The sequence below is a fragment of the Hibiscus syriacus genome, unplaced genomic scaffold, assembly GCF_006381635.1.
Source record: "Hibiscus syriacus cultivar Baekdansim isolate YM2019G1 unplaced genomic scaffold, ASM638163v2 tig00110656_pilon, whole genome shotgun sequence".
NCBI lineage: Eukaryota > Viridiplantae > Streptophyta > Magnoliopsida > Malvales > Malvaceae > Hibiscus > Hibiscus syriacus.
In genome coordinates this window covers 1,077,370-1,097,246 of record NW_024062816.1, presented here as the reverse complement: position 1 = coordinate 1,097,246, position 19,877 = coordinate 1,077,370, and the positions used below count along the sequence as shown (strand labels likewise).

Here is a 19,877-nt window from a genome sequence, read left to right as displayed (position 1 = left end):
AAGAAAAAGAGAAAATAAATAAATTTGGATACTCATTATTTTAAAAAAAATATTAAAATTTTGAACTCTCGTTCTAAAGTTTTTAGATATGGTATGAACTAAAGGTTGGCAAGTCCAATAGATATAGTCAGCTGTTACGTGAGTCTATCAGAGGTCGTGACTTCAAAAAAAGTCAAACTTTGAGATCCTTTCTTTCGAAGATGTTCTTCAAGACTTCTATTGCGAAAAGTTTTATGAAAATGTTGCTACGTGGAGTAGGATTTAAATAGCGATTTGTTATCATTATAGCGTCAATTATATAACGGTAATGGTACCGTCTGAAACTATTATTACATGACCGCTATAAATGCAGCAAAAATAAATCTATATACGTAATCATCAATAGCGCCCATTATGTTCGTAATCGATATAAATACAACCAAAAACACGATCGTAATCTTAATTTAAATCCTTGATGCGGAGAAGTCGAGGAGGTATAAAAAATATAACAAAACATATAGGTTTAGATATTTAAATTTGTTATTCACAAAAATAAAACGGGCTTGGATAATAAACATTCCGAATGTGTTCTCCTGGTTACATACCAGATAAGCAAAAGAAAGAACAAAAGAAGAGTAGATAGCGGCTATAAATCATTGTGGCATAATAATTTTCTCTTCAACATTAAAAAAATGGAATGATTCCCGGAGTTGGTGAGGGAAATTTGGAAGGGTTGTGAATAGAGAAATAGAAGAAAAAATGAATGAAAAGAGAATGCAAATAAATGGAGTGATACCAGATCTAACGACGATGACGATAACAACGATGATGATGACAACATTAATACATAATAAAACAAGAGTAAAGGGAATACATGTTGCCATGTATCCGACCTTACATGCCTTTGAATTTGAATATCCATTCCCTGCATCTATGCTTATCAGACTAGTGTTGTAAATCTTTTTGTAACATCTAAATTACTTAAATACATTTGAATTTATGTTCTTTTATATGTTATAACAATAACGATAACAAAAATAATCGTATCCTAACGTAAAATTATACGTTCATTCTGCATGATGATTCAAACATTCTATAAGGAAAGGAGTAATCTTCAACTTCTCATCCATGAATTTTGTTACAACCTACGAGGTCAAAAGTTTGAGAGAGAGAGCTAATCCACCATCCAACTCAAAGCAAATAGGTCTTAAAATGTCAAATAGGATAAGGTTACAAACAACATATGATTTAAGAATGGCCAGAATTATATGTTCATTTAAGTATAATCTTATTACCTTACCTTGGGCCGGTCACCGAGCCGGAGCTCAAGATCTATATCATCAACCGAGCTAGGACTAAGCTGATGATTCACCAACCGAGTTGTTGTATCATCAGTTCTCTTTCTCTTGCAACCAATCTCTTGTTTAACAATCAGATTCAAGCATGCAGACAAATCAGTTCGGACATAATCTTCTTCAAGACTACATCCAGATTCTGTGATTCCCGAACACTTGTCTCGTTCATTCCATAGATCAGAGAAATGGTAGCATCTGTCTGCTACAAAGTTTGACAACTGTTTTGGGGATGAGTTAGATAACTTCATGGGATGATCTTGGGCAATTTCTGAAGTACCATGATTGGAATTAGTGTTAGGGTTATGATCATGATGAAGAAGTTCATCTTGGGAAGATGGAGATTGCTTCAGCCTAGCCCTATCCCTCCTGTGGACATTCATGTGACCTCCTAGAGCTTGAGCTGATGTAAATTCTCTGCCACAAAAGCTGCAAGAATAAGACCTTGGAGGCCATACACAACCTCCAGCATCTTCTGCAAAAGCTTGCTCTTCCCATGAATCATCATATGAAGCCCTTCTTGACGCTTGAAGATGAGAACTCAAACCACGTCTCCCATTTCTCCACATCCAATTCCTTGCTTGATCCATTAATGCTGTGTGTACTCTTTGTTCTTTAACCTGAAGTCAAGAATCCTGCTGAAATCTTGAGGGACCTGAATTAGAAGAGGATGATGGGACTTGGAGACAGAATGAAAAGACTAAATCAAGGTTAAAGGCATAAAAACTACCGTATCAAAAGGAAAAGGAGGGTCCTGAAGTTCATAAACGGTGGCGTTGTATAGTTCCTTACACTAATCATAATCTATACATACTGAGATGTTTGGTAGATCAATCAAGCATCTGTGTGTGGGTTAAGCTCCCTCCTAACAATATATATATTTCTAGATAATGCAGCAAGTCTTCTTAAAAGTCTTGGATTAAACAACGAAGATTGGACTGTGGTTCCTATCTTCTATAAGATCAGAATTAATACAAAAATAATTGTTCTGCAGTTTAACAGTCAAATTTTAGTACATAATAAGACTTAAAATTTACTCTTGATTTGTAATGTAATTAAGTGCGATTTTAACTTTGATTTCTTCCTCATCTTGTATGACGAATTCTATTGCATGCAGTTCTTTACAAATTTACCAATGAATGCTAACGTGTGCGTGTGTATATATATATATATATATTTAAAAGGTAAATAGGCGAGACTTCTATCATTATTATTATTATTTTAATTACAAAAGAAAGTAGCTCACAGACTCCATGTTCTGGGAGATAAAGCCTCACAATCTTATTTTATAGACAAACGGAAAATGTAGTGATAATAGCCCTATATATAATACGCTTTATTTTTTTATTTTTTTAACAACAATTAAAGAGATTTGACAATTTCAACTCTCTTGTGAAGTTAACGATATTGTGTGTAATTTTTTTAATAATTATTTGTCTGCAAAAGACCTTGGACAAGATGGAACATGAAACATTGTTTCCTTCAACTAATCTCTCATTCCTGATAATTGAAGGTTTCTCGGTGATAATAATAATAAGCTCAAGTTTGGCAGTTTCCCAAGATTTTCTTCATTTTGACTGTTTTACCGATCAAATCTTTTTAATTACAACGCGTTTGAGACCCTTTGAAATTTTGAACAAGAAAGACATGATGAACCTTAATCTTTGAATTCTTTATTGTTATTAATATATATATATATATATAAATATAATTCTTGATATTTAAATATTTATTGTCGAATAGTTGAAAACCTTTAAAACATATATTATCATTTGTAATTATCATAAATTAATCAAAAGGATTCTTGATGTTTTATGTAGTTAAAGTAGACGCTTTTGCACCTTTCTTGGCATTCATAATATTGAATCTAAGAAAATAAATCCCTTAAAGTATTCTAACATATAACTCTTGAATGTGATAATTTTAAATTCCAAAAGGTAAGACAAAAGAGTAATGATTTTCAAAGATCTCTGAAATTAGAAAATATTATCAGGATTTGGACACTTTTACGGTTGAGTATAAAATTAGTACAGCAATGGGATTATTATCTGTTCTCCAAAGATTCCATTAAAAAAAACTGTCTTCATTCTCCTTTAATTATTCAAAATTATATATATATATATATATATATATATATAAGAATGCAATTGCAACTTGCAAGGACATTAAACAGATATATTTATAAAAATGACTAATTATGAAGATTAAGAAATATTTATATTTTAAATTAGAGCATGAAAGCACAAGATTCATTTCATGTATGATCTTTACACTAATGACCACAAAATAGTTCATCTAATTTTATATACTGGCAAACGAAGAAAATATGCTACCTTTACTTTTACGTTCAATAATCAGAATTAATAAAAATAGATTCTGTTAATTTGACAGGGTCGACTTTTTGAAACAACACGTTACTTGAAAGCATCATTTTATGTGGGATTAATTATAAAATAAGTGTCCAAACTATATCGCTTTTTATAGATAGGTATTTAAATTTTTTAATGTTTTAGGTTTTTTTAATGATTTAAGTGTCTAACGTTACAAACAAACGTTATTATTTTAGGTGATCAGGACGTAACGGCCATTTAAAAATTCTATTAATACACATGTGTCATGCTTTGGTAATTTCGAAATATTTTTTAAATATTATATTTATAAATTAAAATCTTATTTTTCTAAAATTATAAAAATTTCCCAAATCCCTAACCCCACCTCCCTTTCTAGCCACGACCACCGCCGTCAACACCGTCTTTGCCATCTCCGTAGTTGGACGACGTCGTCCTTATTGTGGAGTCGCAATGGTCATCGTGGAGTCGCTTTCAAATATTGGCGTTAGGGTAGCTTTCGTCGCGATTTAGGGGTCTTCGACTGTTGTTATGGTGTTGTTCTTCAGACAATTGGTCGTCGGTGGAGGTGCGACTAGGTGAAAGTTTGATCAACGATAACGACGATAGTGGGCGGCGGCGGACATGAATATAGGGACTAGATTTAAGGTTTTCAAAGTTTGGAGGAGATTTTTAAGATTTTTGAATATTTTGAGCTTTTTCTTAAAAAATATATTTTTAAGTTTTTTAAAAATAAAATTTTCAAATTACCTAAGGGTGACATGTGTCACTTAACTGAATCATTCAAAAAAAGTTTAAGCACCTATTTATAAAAAGTTATATAATTTAGGCACTTATTTTATAATTAAGCCTTTTGTGTACGTAATAAATCTAAATTAATAATTTTATTTTTACTTTTTAATTATATAAATTTAAATCTCAAATGTATTTAGTTGTATTAATTTTACTTTTTGATTAACACCGATTATATTACAAGTGTTAACGTAATAGTTAAGGATATTAATATGACAGTCTATTATAATAATACGATGGTCCAAGATATTGATATGATAGTTTAATGATGCAGTTATTAGCTTAATTAATTTCGTGGTTGAATTTGACGGTATAATAAATATTTGGATGAATTTGATAACATAACTTATTTTAATTAAAAGTTTGAGAATTTATTTAACCTTTAACCAAAACAATTAAGAAATTATTTTCAGTTTAAATGATGAATGAATGTATCTATGTTAGATTTTTCCAATATTTGTATGCTATGCTTACAATATTATAAAAAAAAATACTCTCTCAAATGATTCCTCCTTCCAAAATAAATGAGAAATGCTCAAAATGGACCTTTGATTTTTGGTTCATTTATAAATGTATAAATTTGTAAAGAAAAGGGTGTCGATAATCAAAGTCATTATCGAATATATCGTAAATTAACGATTTTAAAATAAAGTAGGAACAAAACTTAGGTGCAACTAGTGCTTAAATACTCTTTTCATCAACATTCTTTATTAGTTATTAATTAATTATGAAATTGACAAGTACGTAGACTCTATACATCTCCCTTAAATTACTCCCAAAAAATTAGTTCAAAATTTATGATCTTCATGTCATGTTTATCTAACTCTGATCATTTTCACAATTTTTTTTATTGAAATTTTGACAATCTTTGCTCTAATTATTTGACTCTAAACACTAAAGAGTTGTTTTTTAAGGGGGAAGGGAAAATCATTTTGCTTCTTGTCCTAATAAATTTTAAATGACTTTGGCTCACATACGGACGCCAGATTTTATATTAGAATACGAACTTATAAAATTTATGGAGGTAATTTTATAAAATTTTAGAGGAGAAAATAATTCATCAATAAAAAATACAAAAAATATCTAAATCGTATAAAACTTTAAAATTTTAATAAAGATGACTACCCTCACCATCCTTCCTCATTCCATCCCTAATTTGGTTCAAACATTTGGCCATTGAACCTTAATATTAAGCTCAAATATTATTTTTTTATGCAAATAGAAACCGTTACTTTTATTAAAATAGGAAATATCCAAAATTACAATAAAAGTTTACACCCATAATCGTAGAATACATACATAATAAAGATATTTTCTTATACTCATTGACACAAGAAACTAGCCACTTAGGATCATACAATGAAAGATTGAATCATAACAAGAGATTAAATTACTCAGGGGCGTGTGGTTCACGGAATGTAAGATTACCTTTGGGAATAACATTACTGGAATGTCACATTACTATGAGAATGTGTTGTATTATATTGTTTGGTTTGTTTAATATGAATGTAAAATTAACGAAAATTGTAAATTTATACTCTAAAAACCTAGTTTTCCCTCATTGGTGTGCCACTCATCTTTTTTCTTTTTCATCTTTGTTGATCGGCATCGGCACCAACTTTAATGTTGGTTGTCGACCGCCGGTATTTTTTATTATCTTTTTCTTTTCTATATTGTATCTTTATTTTCTTTTGTTTTTTTATCTTCAATAAGTATGTCCGTGTTGCACATTTTCATCTGCCTTTAAGTCAAATTTTCTTATGCTTTTTGACATGTTTTTCAATTCTTTGGCCTTTTTTCATTTACCTTTTTTTCTAAGGGTTGATTTGACTTTGCAAAGACTGATCAAAATGACACTTATTTGATATATTGTTGTCATTTCCTGGTTTGGACCCTCGGATTGGATTTGGATACTTGATTTACGTTCATGGATAGTTTTTCACATTGCTCAAGTCTAATTTGTGATTTGTCGGTGATATTTCAATAGTTTGATCCCTTTTTGTGGTTCTTTTGCTTATGCGACCAGATTTGTTTGTATCTATCTTTGTTCGAGTTTCTTGGTTAGATTTAATCTTTCCTTGTATGGTTCTTATGTGATCTTAAGTTGCTAGTTTATTTCAAATATTATAGGAAATTTTCCTAATTATGTGCTTAATTTATGATTGTGATTGTAAAATTTTATTGTAATTTGGGATATTTCCTATTTGAATAAAATTAGTTGCTTCTATAAAAAAGAATGTAAAATTATAGTGTTTGGTTGGAGAAATATAAATTACTTGAACATATATTTTACTAATTTATCTGTATGTAATATGTTTTTTAAATTAAACTTTAATATTAAATTATAAATATTAGAATAAAAATTCATAGAAATATTCTAGTCGTTATACTATATAACTTTTGAGAAAAAAATACATTTAATATATAATTAGTATATTAAACTTATATTTTTAAATAATTTTCATAAGTATATATTTATTTATATATAATATAATATAATATAATATAATATGAAAAAAATAATATTATAACCTCAGTAGACAAAGATATTATTTTCAATGTAAAAGATCTATTTTTTAATAACTTAAAGTTATATCTATTTTAAATAATTACATTTTTACAATCATATTATTTTTCACCTCATAAAATTATAAATAATTAATATATTGAATATTAAAAATATAAAATAATTTTAAATATTCAAATTTATTAACATTTTACTAAATTAAACTCTTGGTATATTATTATTATATTTATAATTTTGAGTAAATTAAAAAATAAGAATTGAAAAGGATCATTATAAAAAGAATTAATTAGTCTAGGGGTGCTCTTGTGCAAAGTGATGGGAATTGTCTAATACCTAAGAATTTGGAGGTAATGACATTCCCACCATTTTAACAAAAAAGTGTTACTATTGGAAAAAATTATTGTCTAGTAATAATATTTTTCGTGAACCACATGTTGGAATGGAATTTCTGAAAATATTATTTCCTTTGGTAATGTTTTTTTGGGTGAACCAAACACCCTTTAAAAGAACATTGACAACTACAAATCAGAGTTGAGTGTCATAAGAAAACTATCTCCGAACGTCAATTGTGTATCCAAATCCAATATGAGGATTTAAAGCATGAAAGATCAACACGATAAAAAATAAGTATCATCTTGATTGGTTGAGGCGACATCAAATCTATTTTTGAAAAATATTAAAAAAAAAAGAACAAAGATACTGAAAATATATCAAAAAGATAAAAAAAATGTGTCATAAAAACATAAGAAAATGTGTCATAAATACAATGTGTTATATATTGTTTTTGTTGTAACGGTTTGTAAGATGAAAGGATAAAATGGTTCCGAGGGTTCCTTGTGTGGATAAAAGGAAAGTGCTTCATGTTTTTTTCCTACTGAAGATTCATCTAAGATCCTTTGTCGTCCTATTTCTCCTACACAAGACCACTCCCAAAAAACTTACTCAGCAAGGTCATGTCCACATAAGGGACACACGTGTTGCAGCTGTGGGTAATGACGGACGTAGGATTTTATTAGAGATGAATTTGAATTTTTAAAATTCTAAGGGGGCAAACTTGAACTTATGAAATGCAGGAGAAGACAATAGATTTTCAATAAAAAATACATAAGAATAAAATATAAAATATAAGATAATTTTAAAGGGCGATTGTCCTATCCGCTCTCCACAGTTCATCCTGGCTGTTGGTGTGGACCAAATTGATAGTGTAATTTGTAGGCATACACGCTAGCTATCGAGACTGCATAATGCAGAAATGGTGGAGGCTCAAGCTTTCATTGAAGGGATTCGCTTGGCTGTGGACCAGTGATGGCATATTTATTTTAAAAACACCAAATAAATAATTATTTAAAGAAATAGGGCCCTCCATAGATTATTTGGAAGAATAACCCCCCGATCGTCCACATAGGACGACCTCGCGGCCTGCAAACCGCGTGTTAAGTCCTTGCACCCTCCAACACATAAGATACGTCTGATGTGGGCGCACTTTCTAGGTAAGCTAATAAAATAATTAGATAAAATGATCCAAAATATCCCAAGATTTATAGGGCACTTCACTGCCTGCAAAGCATGAGGTTCTTTCGGATTCCCTAACCCCCTTTAGTGTCCATAGGCTTGTTCGAAAACTATTTTTAGGTAGAAAATTGATTTTTTAAATTTTTAATTATAAACGTGTAGTGTTGCAATTTATGTTTAAGGTGACTATAATATCATCATATATAAGACATTTTAAGCGAGGTAAAACTGATGTTGAAAATTGTTAGAAATCATGGTTTTGTAAAGGAAGAAGAAAAAATGGTTTGATATACATATTGGAGTGTTATTTTTTGCTTGTAAATATGTGTGATTTCAGAATTTATATGCTTAAAGGTATAGTATTACAACTTATATTTGTGTTAAGGATAATTTGGCCACAAACGAGATATTTTAATGGGGATAAAAATCGTGTTGGAAAAGGTTGGAATGCATGATTTGGTGCATGAAGAAATCAAAAGAAATTGAAAACTAAGAAATATGTGTTATTAATTAAAAAATAAATAATGCAAAAAGCCATTTAATTGATACGTGGGTCTGAGCGATTGGGACATTTTTTTATGTGTCCGGGATTCCTACAGATAGAGAATAACTTCGGTTTTCCGGTTCTTTCTTGATGTTCGACCAAATCCTCATCACAAAAAATATGGGTTAACCGAGGATGACCGGGTTTTTTTCATAGTGCATAATCTAGCCATATTGTAGGTTCATCATCAGCTTCATCTGGATCTCATTCATTTCCAATGAGAAGGAACTCGTATTCATAAACCTTGAATATGGTTTCAAGAAAGTAAACTCAATCAACGAATATCATGTAGGGTATTCGGACAGAAGAAGCAATAACAATGGTGTGTGCACATAGGTATTTGAAAGTTTTGAAGAATCCACACTCGCATATTTTTTCCCCGTAATTAACCACGCATGCATTGTATTGTATGCCTTCCAATGGCCTCACAAATTATGATACACAAAATATTTACATTTAACAAGAGAAACATATGGAACTTGTCGCATTGAAATAGTACTGGAAAGTTTGCAATTTTCTGAGGAGGTCTGGGTGGACTTGGTGGCCACCTGCTATCCAGTCAACTGCTTGTCTTCCTAATATTGCGAAAAGGATTGTCAGTTGATAATATGTTGTTGTGACAATGGACGTGATAGGCAAATGGTTTAGTCCCTTTAGTGATGAATTTATTGCCTCAGCCAAGTTCGTTGTCATGTAACCATACCGTCTACCCCCATCAAATGATCAAAGCCATTTCTCCTTTAGGATTCTAGCAAGGTAGTTGTTGAGATTTTTAAAAGCTCGAATCGACAACTGGAACGGTTTGCAAAGAGGGGTCAGAATGGTTTTTGTGTTTAGGGAGTAAGAAGATTGAAAGATAAAGAATTGCACAGTGATTTATAGTGGTTCGACTTCTCAACCAAGTCTACATCCATTATCTTAACTCCTCTCCAAGGATTTTCCAACAAATTCACTAATTTGTTCTTTCTTTTTCAATGACAAAGAGATAACCTTTACAACTACTAGTTTTTCACGGGATAAGCTAGAACCTTTCCCTAGCTTTTACACGGGCTTAGCTAGAACCTTTCCCCTTTACAAAAGGATAAAAAAAGTAAACAAATAAACCTCTCTAAGGTAGGTGTTTACAAGAATTAAGCTCACAAGAACAAATATTTACAAGAGAAAGGAAAATAAGAATAAAAAGATCTTCTCTTGTGTTTGATTGCTTGGATAGTTGTTCTCTTACTTCTTCAAGTGTCCTCAGCTTGTATTTATAGCTTGGAATGTGTTTGAAGTCGTATCTAGCCGTTGGGGATGTTTTGGAGCCATTTGGGGATGATTTTTCTACAATAATAGGCTCTCCATAACATGGTGCATCGGTACATTATCAAGGTGCATCGTTACCCCTTCATTAAATTCAAATAAACTAGCCGTTGCAACCAGCATGCATAGATGCATTGTAGGGTGCATCGATACACTATGCATCGGTACACTCGGGTGCATATGTACACTAATTGCATTCGGTGTTTGAGTAGTCACATGTGCATGGATGCACTGCAGGGTACATTGATACACTATGCATGGATACACTGCAGAGTGCATGGATACACTGCAGGGTGTATGGATACACTTTGACACCCTTTAGCATTTTTGCTCAAATCCGAATTTAATGGACTTTGAATTATTTTTGAAACCTTTTTAAAACTTTGAATAAATTCAACTCAAGTCCAAAAACATTTTGCCTTAAATTTGTTATATCGAAACATAATTCAACAATCTTCCCCTTTTTGATATAACAAAACATTTGAAAAAATTTGTTTTGGCAAAATTCCCCCGTAATAAAATGTTTAATGAAAAAGATACCAATTGTTAACAAAAAGGATATCAATTATTAAAAATATACCAATTGTTACCAATTGTTGGAAAATATATAAAAATGTTAAGCTCCCCCTTTTTCATTAAGAAATTGAATTTTTCAAATCAAACTTCTCCCCTTTTTGTTATATAAAAAATAATTCAATCTTTTAAGTTCAAAATAACTTTGGAGAGTAAGTGGTAAATTTAACTTTTAAAAATCATTTGAAAAATCAAAGCTCCCCTTCAATAAATGCATTCCAAACAAAATTAAGCTTTTAACATCTTGACACTTAAAATTGAATTTCAACAAAGAATAACAAACATGTTAGTAGCATATGAAATTCAATATATCCAAGTCTAAAATACTTTATGCAATACCAATAGTTGAAATTAAGTACATATGCATAAAGTTTTATAAAAATGTTATGCATTTAAAAAAATTGATACCAGTTGTTAGAGAGATGTCATTTTCATTTAAACCACATGCATAAACATTTAGATTTAGGTCAAAATTTAAAATTTATAAAATAAAAGTATTTGAAAAGGTGATATAACTTGTTAGAGAGATATCATTTGCATTTAAAACCAATTTTGACCAAAATTTTATTATGATGAACTAAAAATTTTGAAAAATCATTAAAACTTTAAAATGTTCATCATAAAACCTTTTTAACATACATGAGATTAAAACAATAATGTATAATCATTTAAAAACAAAACTCATGCATGCTTAAAATCAAATGAGCAACCAAAATAACTAAAATTAAAAAAAATTAAGCTTAGAGGTTACCCATTCCTTTTCATGTGTGGCTAGAGCATCATGAATGTCATCACTTTCATCATCATTGCTCCCACACACGATTTTGGTATGCAAATTGCTTTAGATCCTTTAACGTTAGTTTCAATGCCCTTTGTTCCTTTCGGAACCCATACTTGTATAATTTTAAAAGAATTACGTTAGATCCTTTAACGTTAATTCTTTTTCTTTTGTTATGCTTTCAAGCTTAACTTCTAACTCAAAAATTTTCTTTTCTAAATCATTTATTTTGATTTTTGAAAGCTCTAAATCATTTTTCAAAATTTCATTTTGATTTTCAAAATCAACTCTAGCTTTCAAAATCGATTTATTTTCAATTTTGAGTTTTGAAATTAATTTTGTATATTTGGAATTCATGGTTTCAAATCCCAAATACAACATATTATAAGCATCTTGTAACTCATGAAAAGTAAATGAATTAAATTTATTTGAGTTAGAAGATACCCTGAATTCTTCTTGATTGGCCATAAGGCATAGGTTGCCTACTTCATCTTCATCATTGGAATCATCTTTATCGCTCCAAGATGCAACAAATGGCTTCTTCCCCTTTTTCTTTAGAAGATGACATTCATACTTGATATGCCCCTTTTCTTTGACAATTAAAGCACACCGGGGGACTCTTCTTCTTGGTTGATTCATGCTTTACTTCCTTGGAAGTCATGAATCTCTTTAACTATTTTAAGAGCTTGACCATATCTTCTTCTTGTTCATCATCGCCTTCATCCACCTCATCACTTGAATTTTGATACCTTTCATTGGTAGATTTGAGGGCAATGTCTACCTCATTCTTCTTCTTTTTCTCATTTTTCTTCTCTTCCCTTTCTTCATCTTCCTTCACCATCATCTCATGAGTGAGAAGAGAACTAATTAGCTCTTTGAGAGTGAGAAATTTTAGGTTTCTTGCTTCGATAATGGTTGTCTTCTTCGATTGCCACTCCTTTGGAAGAGAGTAGATAATCTTCCTCACAAGCTTCTCATTAGGGATTACTTCTCCATATCCCTTGAGACTGTTGACAATCACGGAAAATCTATATGTCATAGATTTGACGTCTTCATCGGGTTTCATCTTGAAGTTCTCGTAGCTATGGTTGAGAAGACTTTATTTATTCCCTCACTTCATCGGTTCCTTCATGAGTGACTTGGAGCTTATCCCAAATCTCTTTGGCACTGGAACAAGATGAGATTCTTTCATATTCATTTGGTCCTAAAGCACATAAAAGAATATGTATAACCTTATAATTAAGCTGGAAATATTCTACTCTTCTTTACTCCAATCGTTGTACTTGTCGGGTAGAGACAAATAACCGTTCATGATTGAGTTCCAAGCTCCTATATCATAGGCTTGAATAAAGTATATCGTCTTATTCTTCCAATGAGCATAATTTGCTCCATAGAATAAGTGTGGCTTGTTGACCAATCACGAATCCATAATAGGTATATCTTCAAGGTAATAAGCACCGGAGGTTGAAGCCATTTCTTTGTCGGTTGCGTCGAGAATTGGTAGAGCTTCTTCAAGGACCGTCTCAAGGATGTTAAGCCTTCTAACGAGTTAGGCTCTGATGTCAATTATTGGGATTTTCGGAAGCTCAAAACAACAACCGGAATGGTTTGCAAAGAAGGGTCAAAATGGGTTTCATGTTTAGGGAGTAAGGAGGTTGAAAGATAAAGAATTGCACAGCGATTTAGTGGTTCGAATTCTCAACCAAGTCTACATCCACTACCTTAGCTCCTCACCAAGGATTTTCCAATAAATTCACTAATTTGTTCTTTCTTTTTCAATGAAAAAGAGATAACCTTTACAACTCCCTAGTTTTTCACGGGATAAACTATAACCTTTCCCTAGCTTTTACACAGGCTTAGCTAGAACCTTTCCCCTTTACAAAATGATAAAAAAGTAAACAAATAAACCTCTCTAAGGTAGGTGTTTACAAGAATTAAGCTCACAAGAACAAATATTTACAAGAGAAAGGAAAATAAGAATAAAAAGCTCTTCTATTGTGTTTGATTGCTTGGATAATTGTTCTCTTACTTCTTCAAGTGTCATCAGCTTGTATTTATAGCTTTGAATGTGTTTGAAGTCGTATATAACCATTGGGGATGTTTTGAAGCCGTTTGGGGATGCTTTTTCTGCAATAATAGGCTACCCATAACAGGGTGCATCGGTACACTATCAAGGTGCATCGTTACCCCTTCACTAAATTCAAATAAACTAGCTGTTGCAGCCAGCATGCATGGATGCCCTGCAGAGTGTATCGATACACTGTGCATCGGTATACTCGGGGTACATTGATACACTAATTGCATTCGGTGTTTAAGCAGTCACAGGTGTATGGATGCTTTGCAGGGTGCATCGATACACTGTGCATGGATACACTGCAGGATGTATGGATACATTTTGACACCCTTTAGCATTTTTTCTCAAATCTGAATTTAATGGATTTTGAATTATTTTTTAAAACCTTTTTAAAACTTTGAATAAATTCAATTAAAGTCCAAAAACATTTTGCCTTAAATTTGTTATATCGAAACATAATTCAACAGTAGTTGAAGCCCTCAGAATTCATGTGTCTCAGTTCTTGCATCAGGTCCTCAAACTCACGTACGAACTATGTGTAACATATCAATAAAAAGTGGAACAATTAATTTGAAATAATTTTTATAAAGATATGGTAAACCAAAAAGGGTGAAAAACGTACCCATTCGAAGAACCATTAGACGCTCATCTTGACTCTTGAACTTCAACAAATAGTTTACGACAATATGTCGTAAACAGTACCAGTGATAAATATTGGGGGGTTGACAAGACGGGCCCATATGCTGAAGTGCGTATTTGATACCAACGCCTATGTCAGAAATAAGACAAATCTCATCATCTCTATCCTGCATCACATGTGATAGAACATATGTTTGTAAGTTCGTAAGGAATAATTCCAAAGATTTGATATCTTTTTTTCGACAATTATGAAGGCGATGGGAATAGTTTTTCTGTTACCGTCTTGTGCAACCGCCAATAACATTATTTAAGTGTATCGACCATATAACCAAGTGTCGTCAATTTTAATAATTGGCTTATAATGTCAGAATGCATTAATGTATTGAGGAAAGTCCAAAAGAGCTATAGAATTGGCAGACACCTTGTACAACATGATCATTTTTATACATCGGGATTGTTTCCAATTTCACAATTGTTCCCTGAATGTGTTTTTGCATCAGTTTAGGCCATGGTCATAATTTATTGTATGATTCCTCCCATTGGCCGAACAATTTTTTGTTAGGTCTGATACCTTGTATACCATGATTTGTAATCAACTGTGTACCCATATAGCGAGGAAACTGAAGTAATACAGGTTGCAACCGTAACAGGTGGATTTGATTTGAGCAGCATAATGAAGCTTCAGAAAGCATGTGTTAATCCAAGTTACGATGATCTTGATTCAGGATATTGGTGATGCATGTATGTGGTTAGACGTATTTTGTGAGTTTACAAAGGTTGTTCATCATATTTAACCGTGATATACAAACCCTCCAATTATATCCCTGCTTCTTATGGAGGCATTCAACGATGTACTTATCCACATCAGTTTTTTTCACAATTGACATGACGGAGCGACGTATGTTGTAATTCTTGATTGCAACCACAACTTATTTTTTTGTCTTAAAACTCATTTGTAAAAAGAGTAAATTAAATTGCCAAACTTACCAATAAACAAATCAAAATAAATAATGAAAAATTAAAACATTATATTAACTTGAAAATCATTCCAACATATAGATCACCATCACTACGTTGATTGTATTGCTCAATGTTTAGGGATTGAAAAATTTTCTGGAGCTTTGAATGCTTCCATATCAATTGTTGTAAAGTGCGATGGTGGCTGATAATAAGAAATAGGCGTTGCAGCATGTGGAACTGTTGTAGTCGAGCCATATTCTTCGTTGTCTTCTACTTTTGGTGGCATGCCAATGTCTTCTGGTTCTTCATAGAAAGGGCATAACTCATCACTATTGGGGTCGGGCTCTCTTATTGGTTCTTCGTCAGAATAATCCCCCTTAAAGAGAAATAGTTCAGCCTCGTTTAAATCAAAGTTACCCGCTGCTATAGGTGTTCGTCGATCCCAACTTGACACACTAGTACCATCATCAGCATCAGAAAATAATACATACAACTTCATCGGCTCTCCAAATTAATATTGCAAGTGAGCATCGACCATCATATTCACATCACCATTGTCTTCAACGGTGTATATCATGTACATTAATGGTTTTAATAACATCGGTAGTCAATACTTCAAGGGTAACAATTTTGTACCACAAGCATGTGGGACATTTTCTTCACTTCCTTCATCAACTTGTTATACGTTAACTTCATTAGTAGCGTTATTGTCATGGTGTGTGAGGAATGAAACACGACACCGAAAGATGCATCACTGATCATTTCGCCATACTAATATACCAAAGAAGTAAGGCTTTCTTTCCTCGACATTTTAGCTGAGTGGTTGCCCGATACTGAATTGTAATTTTTTATTGGCCAAGAACCTCGCGAGTTGCAAGACGTGATTTCAAATAACGTATGTTGCAGGGTGCGAGATCCTGGAATCTCGTGTTTTGCAAGATGTGTGGTTATGCTAACGTACTATAGATATAGTGTTGTGCATAGTACAATTTTCAGTGAAACATATTTTTATTAATTTATTAGAAAAATAACTCCTAAGATGAATTGACTCATGGAAAATAGTTCACATAACTAAAAAATGTTCCATAAACTGCAATTGCTCAATTAACTCAAAATAAAATAGTTTAGTACAAAATAATAAAATAGTTTGCATAACAGAAAAGATTTTCATTAACTCAAAATAAAATAGTTTAATACAAATATTTAGTTTTGAAAAACGAAATAAAAACAACTAATAATGTCTATGTCTACCAGTTCCGCATCGTGGTGGACGACGAGTCTAACGTGGACATAATTGAGGTTCCTCTCCCTCTTTAGAAATATCATTATCATCCGGACCTGCAGTTGTATATGAAATTGATCCACCACTGGCATTGGAACCAGGACTGGTGTAAAATATTCTCTGAGGCGACATTTGCTCAACAATACATGATCCAAAGTTAGCTGCCAATTGTTTCGGTGGTGAATTCAACTGGTCAAAGAAGTCGATGAGGAAACCTTCCGAGAAATACCCTATTTAGTGAAATGTTGATTGAGTCGAGTGGGTGAAGACAGGGTCATGATGTGTCAGCAGTGTCTGAGAAGTTCCCTGTGTTGTTGTCGATGAGGAGGATACACCTTGTTGTCATCTTCTTCTTTACCTTGACTCCCCCAATGTTGTCTCCCTGTCCGTGGATGACTCTATGGAGGAACATATAATTCTCGCACTCGCTCCTCAAAGGTCAATATATATGGCATCCCATATAACTTGTACCACCGCATATAATCGTATGTCACGATGTGGTCGAAGATGGGTTGAGTCATATGTGTCCTCTTGAATCTTCAGACCTAATCGTTCAAATACACCGCATTATGGTCCGCCCAATTAATTTTAGTCTTCCTTTATCGCGTCAATCGATATAACTCATCCAAGCAAAGTGGATGTGGTGGAATTGATTGGACACAGTATATTGTCGAAGAACGCGCTTGGTAGGATGTCACTTGACTACCTTATATAAGATCCGCGGAACTGACACGATGTACATGGGCGCATTAGTCACCATAATCTCATGTGGTATACAATCGGCAATAGCAGCATCGCAGTAAGGCATCCACAAGAACTATATAATTAAAATTACATAACTTTGTTAGCTAAAAACCTCAAATAAATTAAATTATTTTAAAATTATAAGATAAAAGTCGAATGAAAATATTTTATTACCTAATGTCCAAACTTATCGATTAATAGTCTAAAGTCTCGTTGATGTGTTGGTAAGTGGGTGTGAGATGTTTCATCAATCCACCTATCATTAATACAATATAATTGTATTATTTGTTAGTAATATTATAAAAAATAGATAAAAATTATTTTTTACCTCTTAAGTAACAGAAATTCATATGGTACATGTGTTTTAAGGATCATGCATAAAAATGGCATTCAGATCCAGGTCCACGACTGTAGCAATAACAAACACCCTTCAATGACATTTTTCGTCGGATCTACAACTCTACAAAGTTGCTCGAACGAAAGTGCCAAAACTTCCGACCCCCAACTTATATTTCTTAAATAACTCAAATTTTGCAAGAGATTCAACCACATCAGATGCACCTTATTTCAGAAATTGTCTGGCATTAAAATTTCCCCAATAACTCATAGTATATGTGCACGAGCAAATTGCTTCAAAAACAAATAATAATATAACTACTTAATTTCCAAAAATAAATAAATAAATAAATTGAAAATTTAATAAATATTCATAGAAAAAACATTTATATTTACCTCATTAACTTCTTGCTCCGCATTCTGGGGTAAGTTCGTAAAATTTTCATCCAAAATTTTAATTTTTATTTTTCCAGCATCACGTTCATCATTAGGCGGATTAATTCCGAGCAATATCTCACATACATTTCTAGGGGCACCGTCAACACCAATAATAGATACTCTATCAATGGGCAGCCCTAAATAAAATGCAACATCTTCAATGTAATAGTTGCCTCCCCACATGGTAAATGAAACGTTTGCGTCTCTGATCTCCATATTTCCACCAACGCATTGATAAGTGGAGGATGCAACTTCACACCGTCACCAATTATAGTATTGATATATCTAAAACCCGCTAAATGTAAATACTTAATAATATCTGCATCGGGCGGTGTCACACGATTTATATGACACTCTAATACACGTTCATATCCTTACGAAAAATAAATATTAAAAAATTATTTAAATACCAAAACAATTTAACTAAATCAAAAAATAAATAAATTGTAAAAAACTAAAATAAAATTAATTAATTTACCTCATCATTTTGCCTTCAATAATCGAATATGTGACTTCGATCATGTGTTAATAGACTCGCTGCCATGATATAAAATCTTTGAATATATTTAACTGCTTTAGGTGTGGTGGTGAAAAGGAGTTAAGGGCCCAATTTATAGCCCTCCTTGCACCTGAGGAAGCGCGATTTTAAATGCAACTCGCGTCCTGCAAGACGAGATGTACTGAAAACACTCTGAATTCTTAGTACATTACGTTTTGTAAGACGCAAGATTACTTTAATTCAAATTCAAATTTCAAAATTTTAAATTATATTATAATTTTTTTATAAAATATCTATTTTAATAACTATATTTACATATTATTATATTTTAATTATTTATTATATTTAATAATTAATATTATTAGTTATTATTATTATATTCATTATAATAAATTTTCATTATTTCAAAATTTACAAAATATATTTTAATTATTTTTTATAAAATATCTATTTTAATTACTATATTTATATATTATTATATTTTAATTATTTATTATATTTAATATTAATATTATTATTTATTATTTATTTATTATAATATAATTTTTCATTATTTCAAAATTTAAAAAATGTATTATAATTATTTTTTATAAAATATCTATTTTAATTACTATATTTATATATTATTATATTTAATATTAATATTATTAATTATTATTATATTTATTTATTATAATATAATTTTTCATTATTTCAAAATTTACAAAATATATTATAATTTTTTTATAAAATTTCTATTTTAATTACTATATTTATATATTATTATATTTTAATTATTTATTATATTTAATAATTAATATTATGAATTATTTTTTTATATTTATTTATTATAATATAATTTTATTTCTACGTTTTAAATTAGGTTGTTATACGGAATCCGAAAGAACCTCGCTCTTTTGTAGGCCGCGAGCTCCCCTATAAATCTCGCAATATTTTGGATCATAAATATTGTCTCGTGTTTCGCAGTGCGCGATGTCATTTTATCCAATTATTTTATTGGTTTACCTGGAAAGTTTGCCCACGTAAGACGTATCTCGCGTGTTGGAGGGTACGATGACTTAACACGCGATTTGCAAGTCGTGAGGTCGTTCTATGTAGATGATTTAGGGATTATTCTTTCAAATAATCTCTAAAGACCCTATTTCTTTAAATAATTATTTATTTAGGGTTTTTAAAATAAATTTACCACCAGTGATGG

The 19,877-nt window shown here is 31.5% G+C and overlaps 1 protein-coding gene across 1 annotated transcript; it reads right to left on the bottom strand.

The window, feature by feature from the left end:
* Window positions 1-1,245: 1,245 nt before the first annotated feature.
* Window positions 1,246-2,150, bottom strand: LOC120137353 (probable transcriptional regulator RABBIT EARS). The gene has a single exon (XM_039153116.1). It carries the CDS (start codon window positions 1,919-1,921, stop codon window positions 1,271-1,273), a length of 651 nt encoding a protein of 216 aa, XP_039009047.1. The 5' UTR covers window positions 1,922-2,150; the 3' UTR covers window positions 1,246-1,270.
* Window positions 2,151-19,877: the final 17,727 nt, after the last annotated feature.

Excerpts from the sequence above, each read along its gene's own strand:
- LOC120137353 (XM_039153116.1), bottom strand. The coding sequence starts at position 1,921 with ATGGATCAAGCAAGGAATTGGATGTGGAGAAATGGGAGACGTGGTTTG.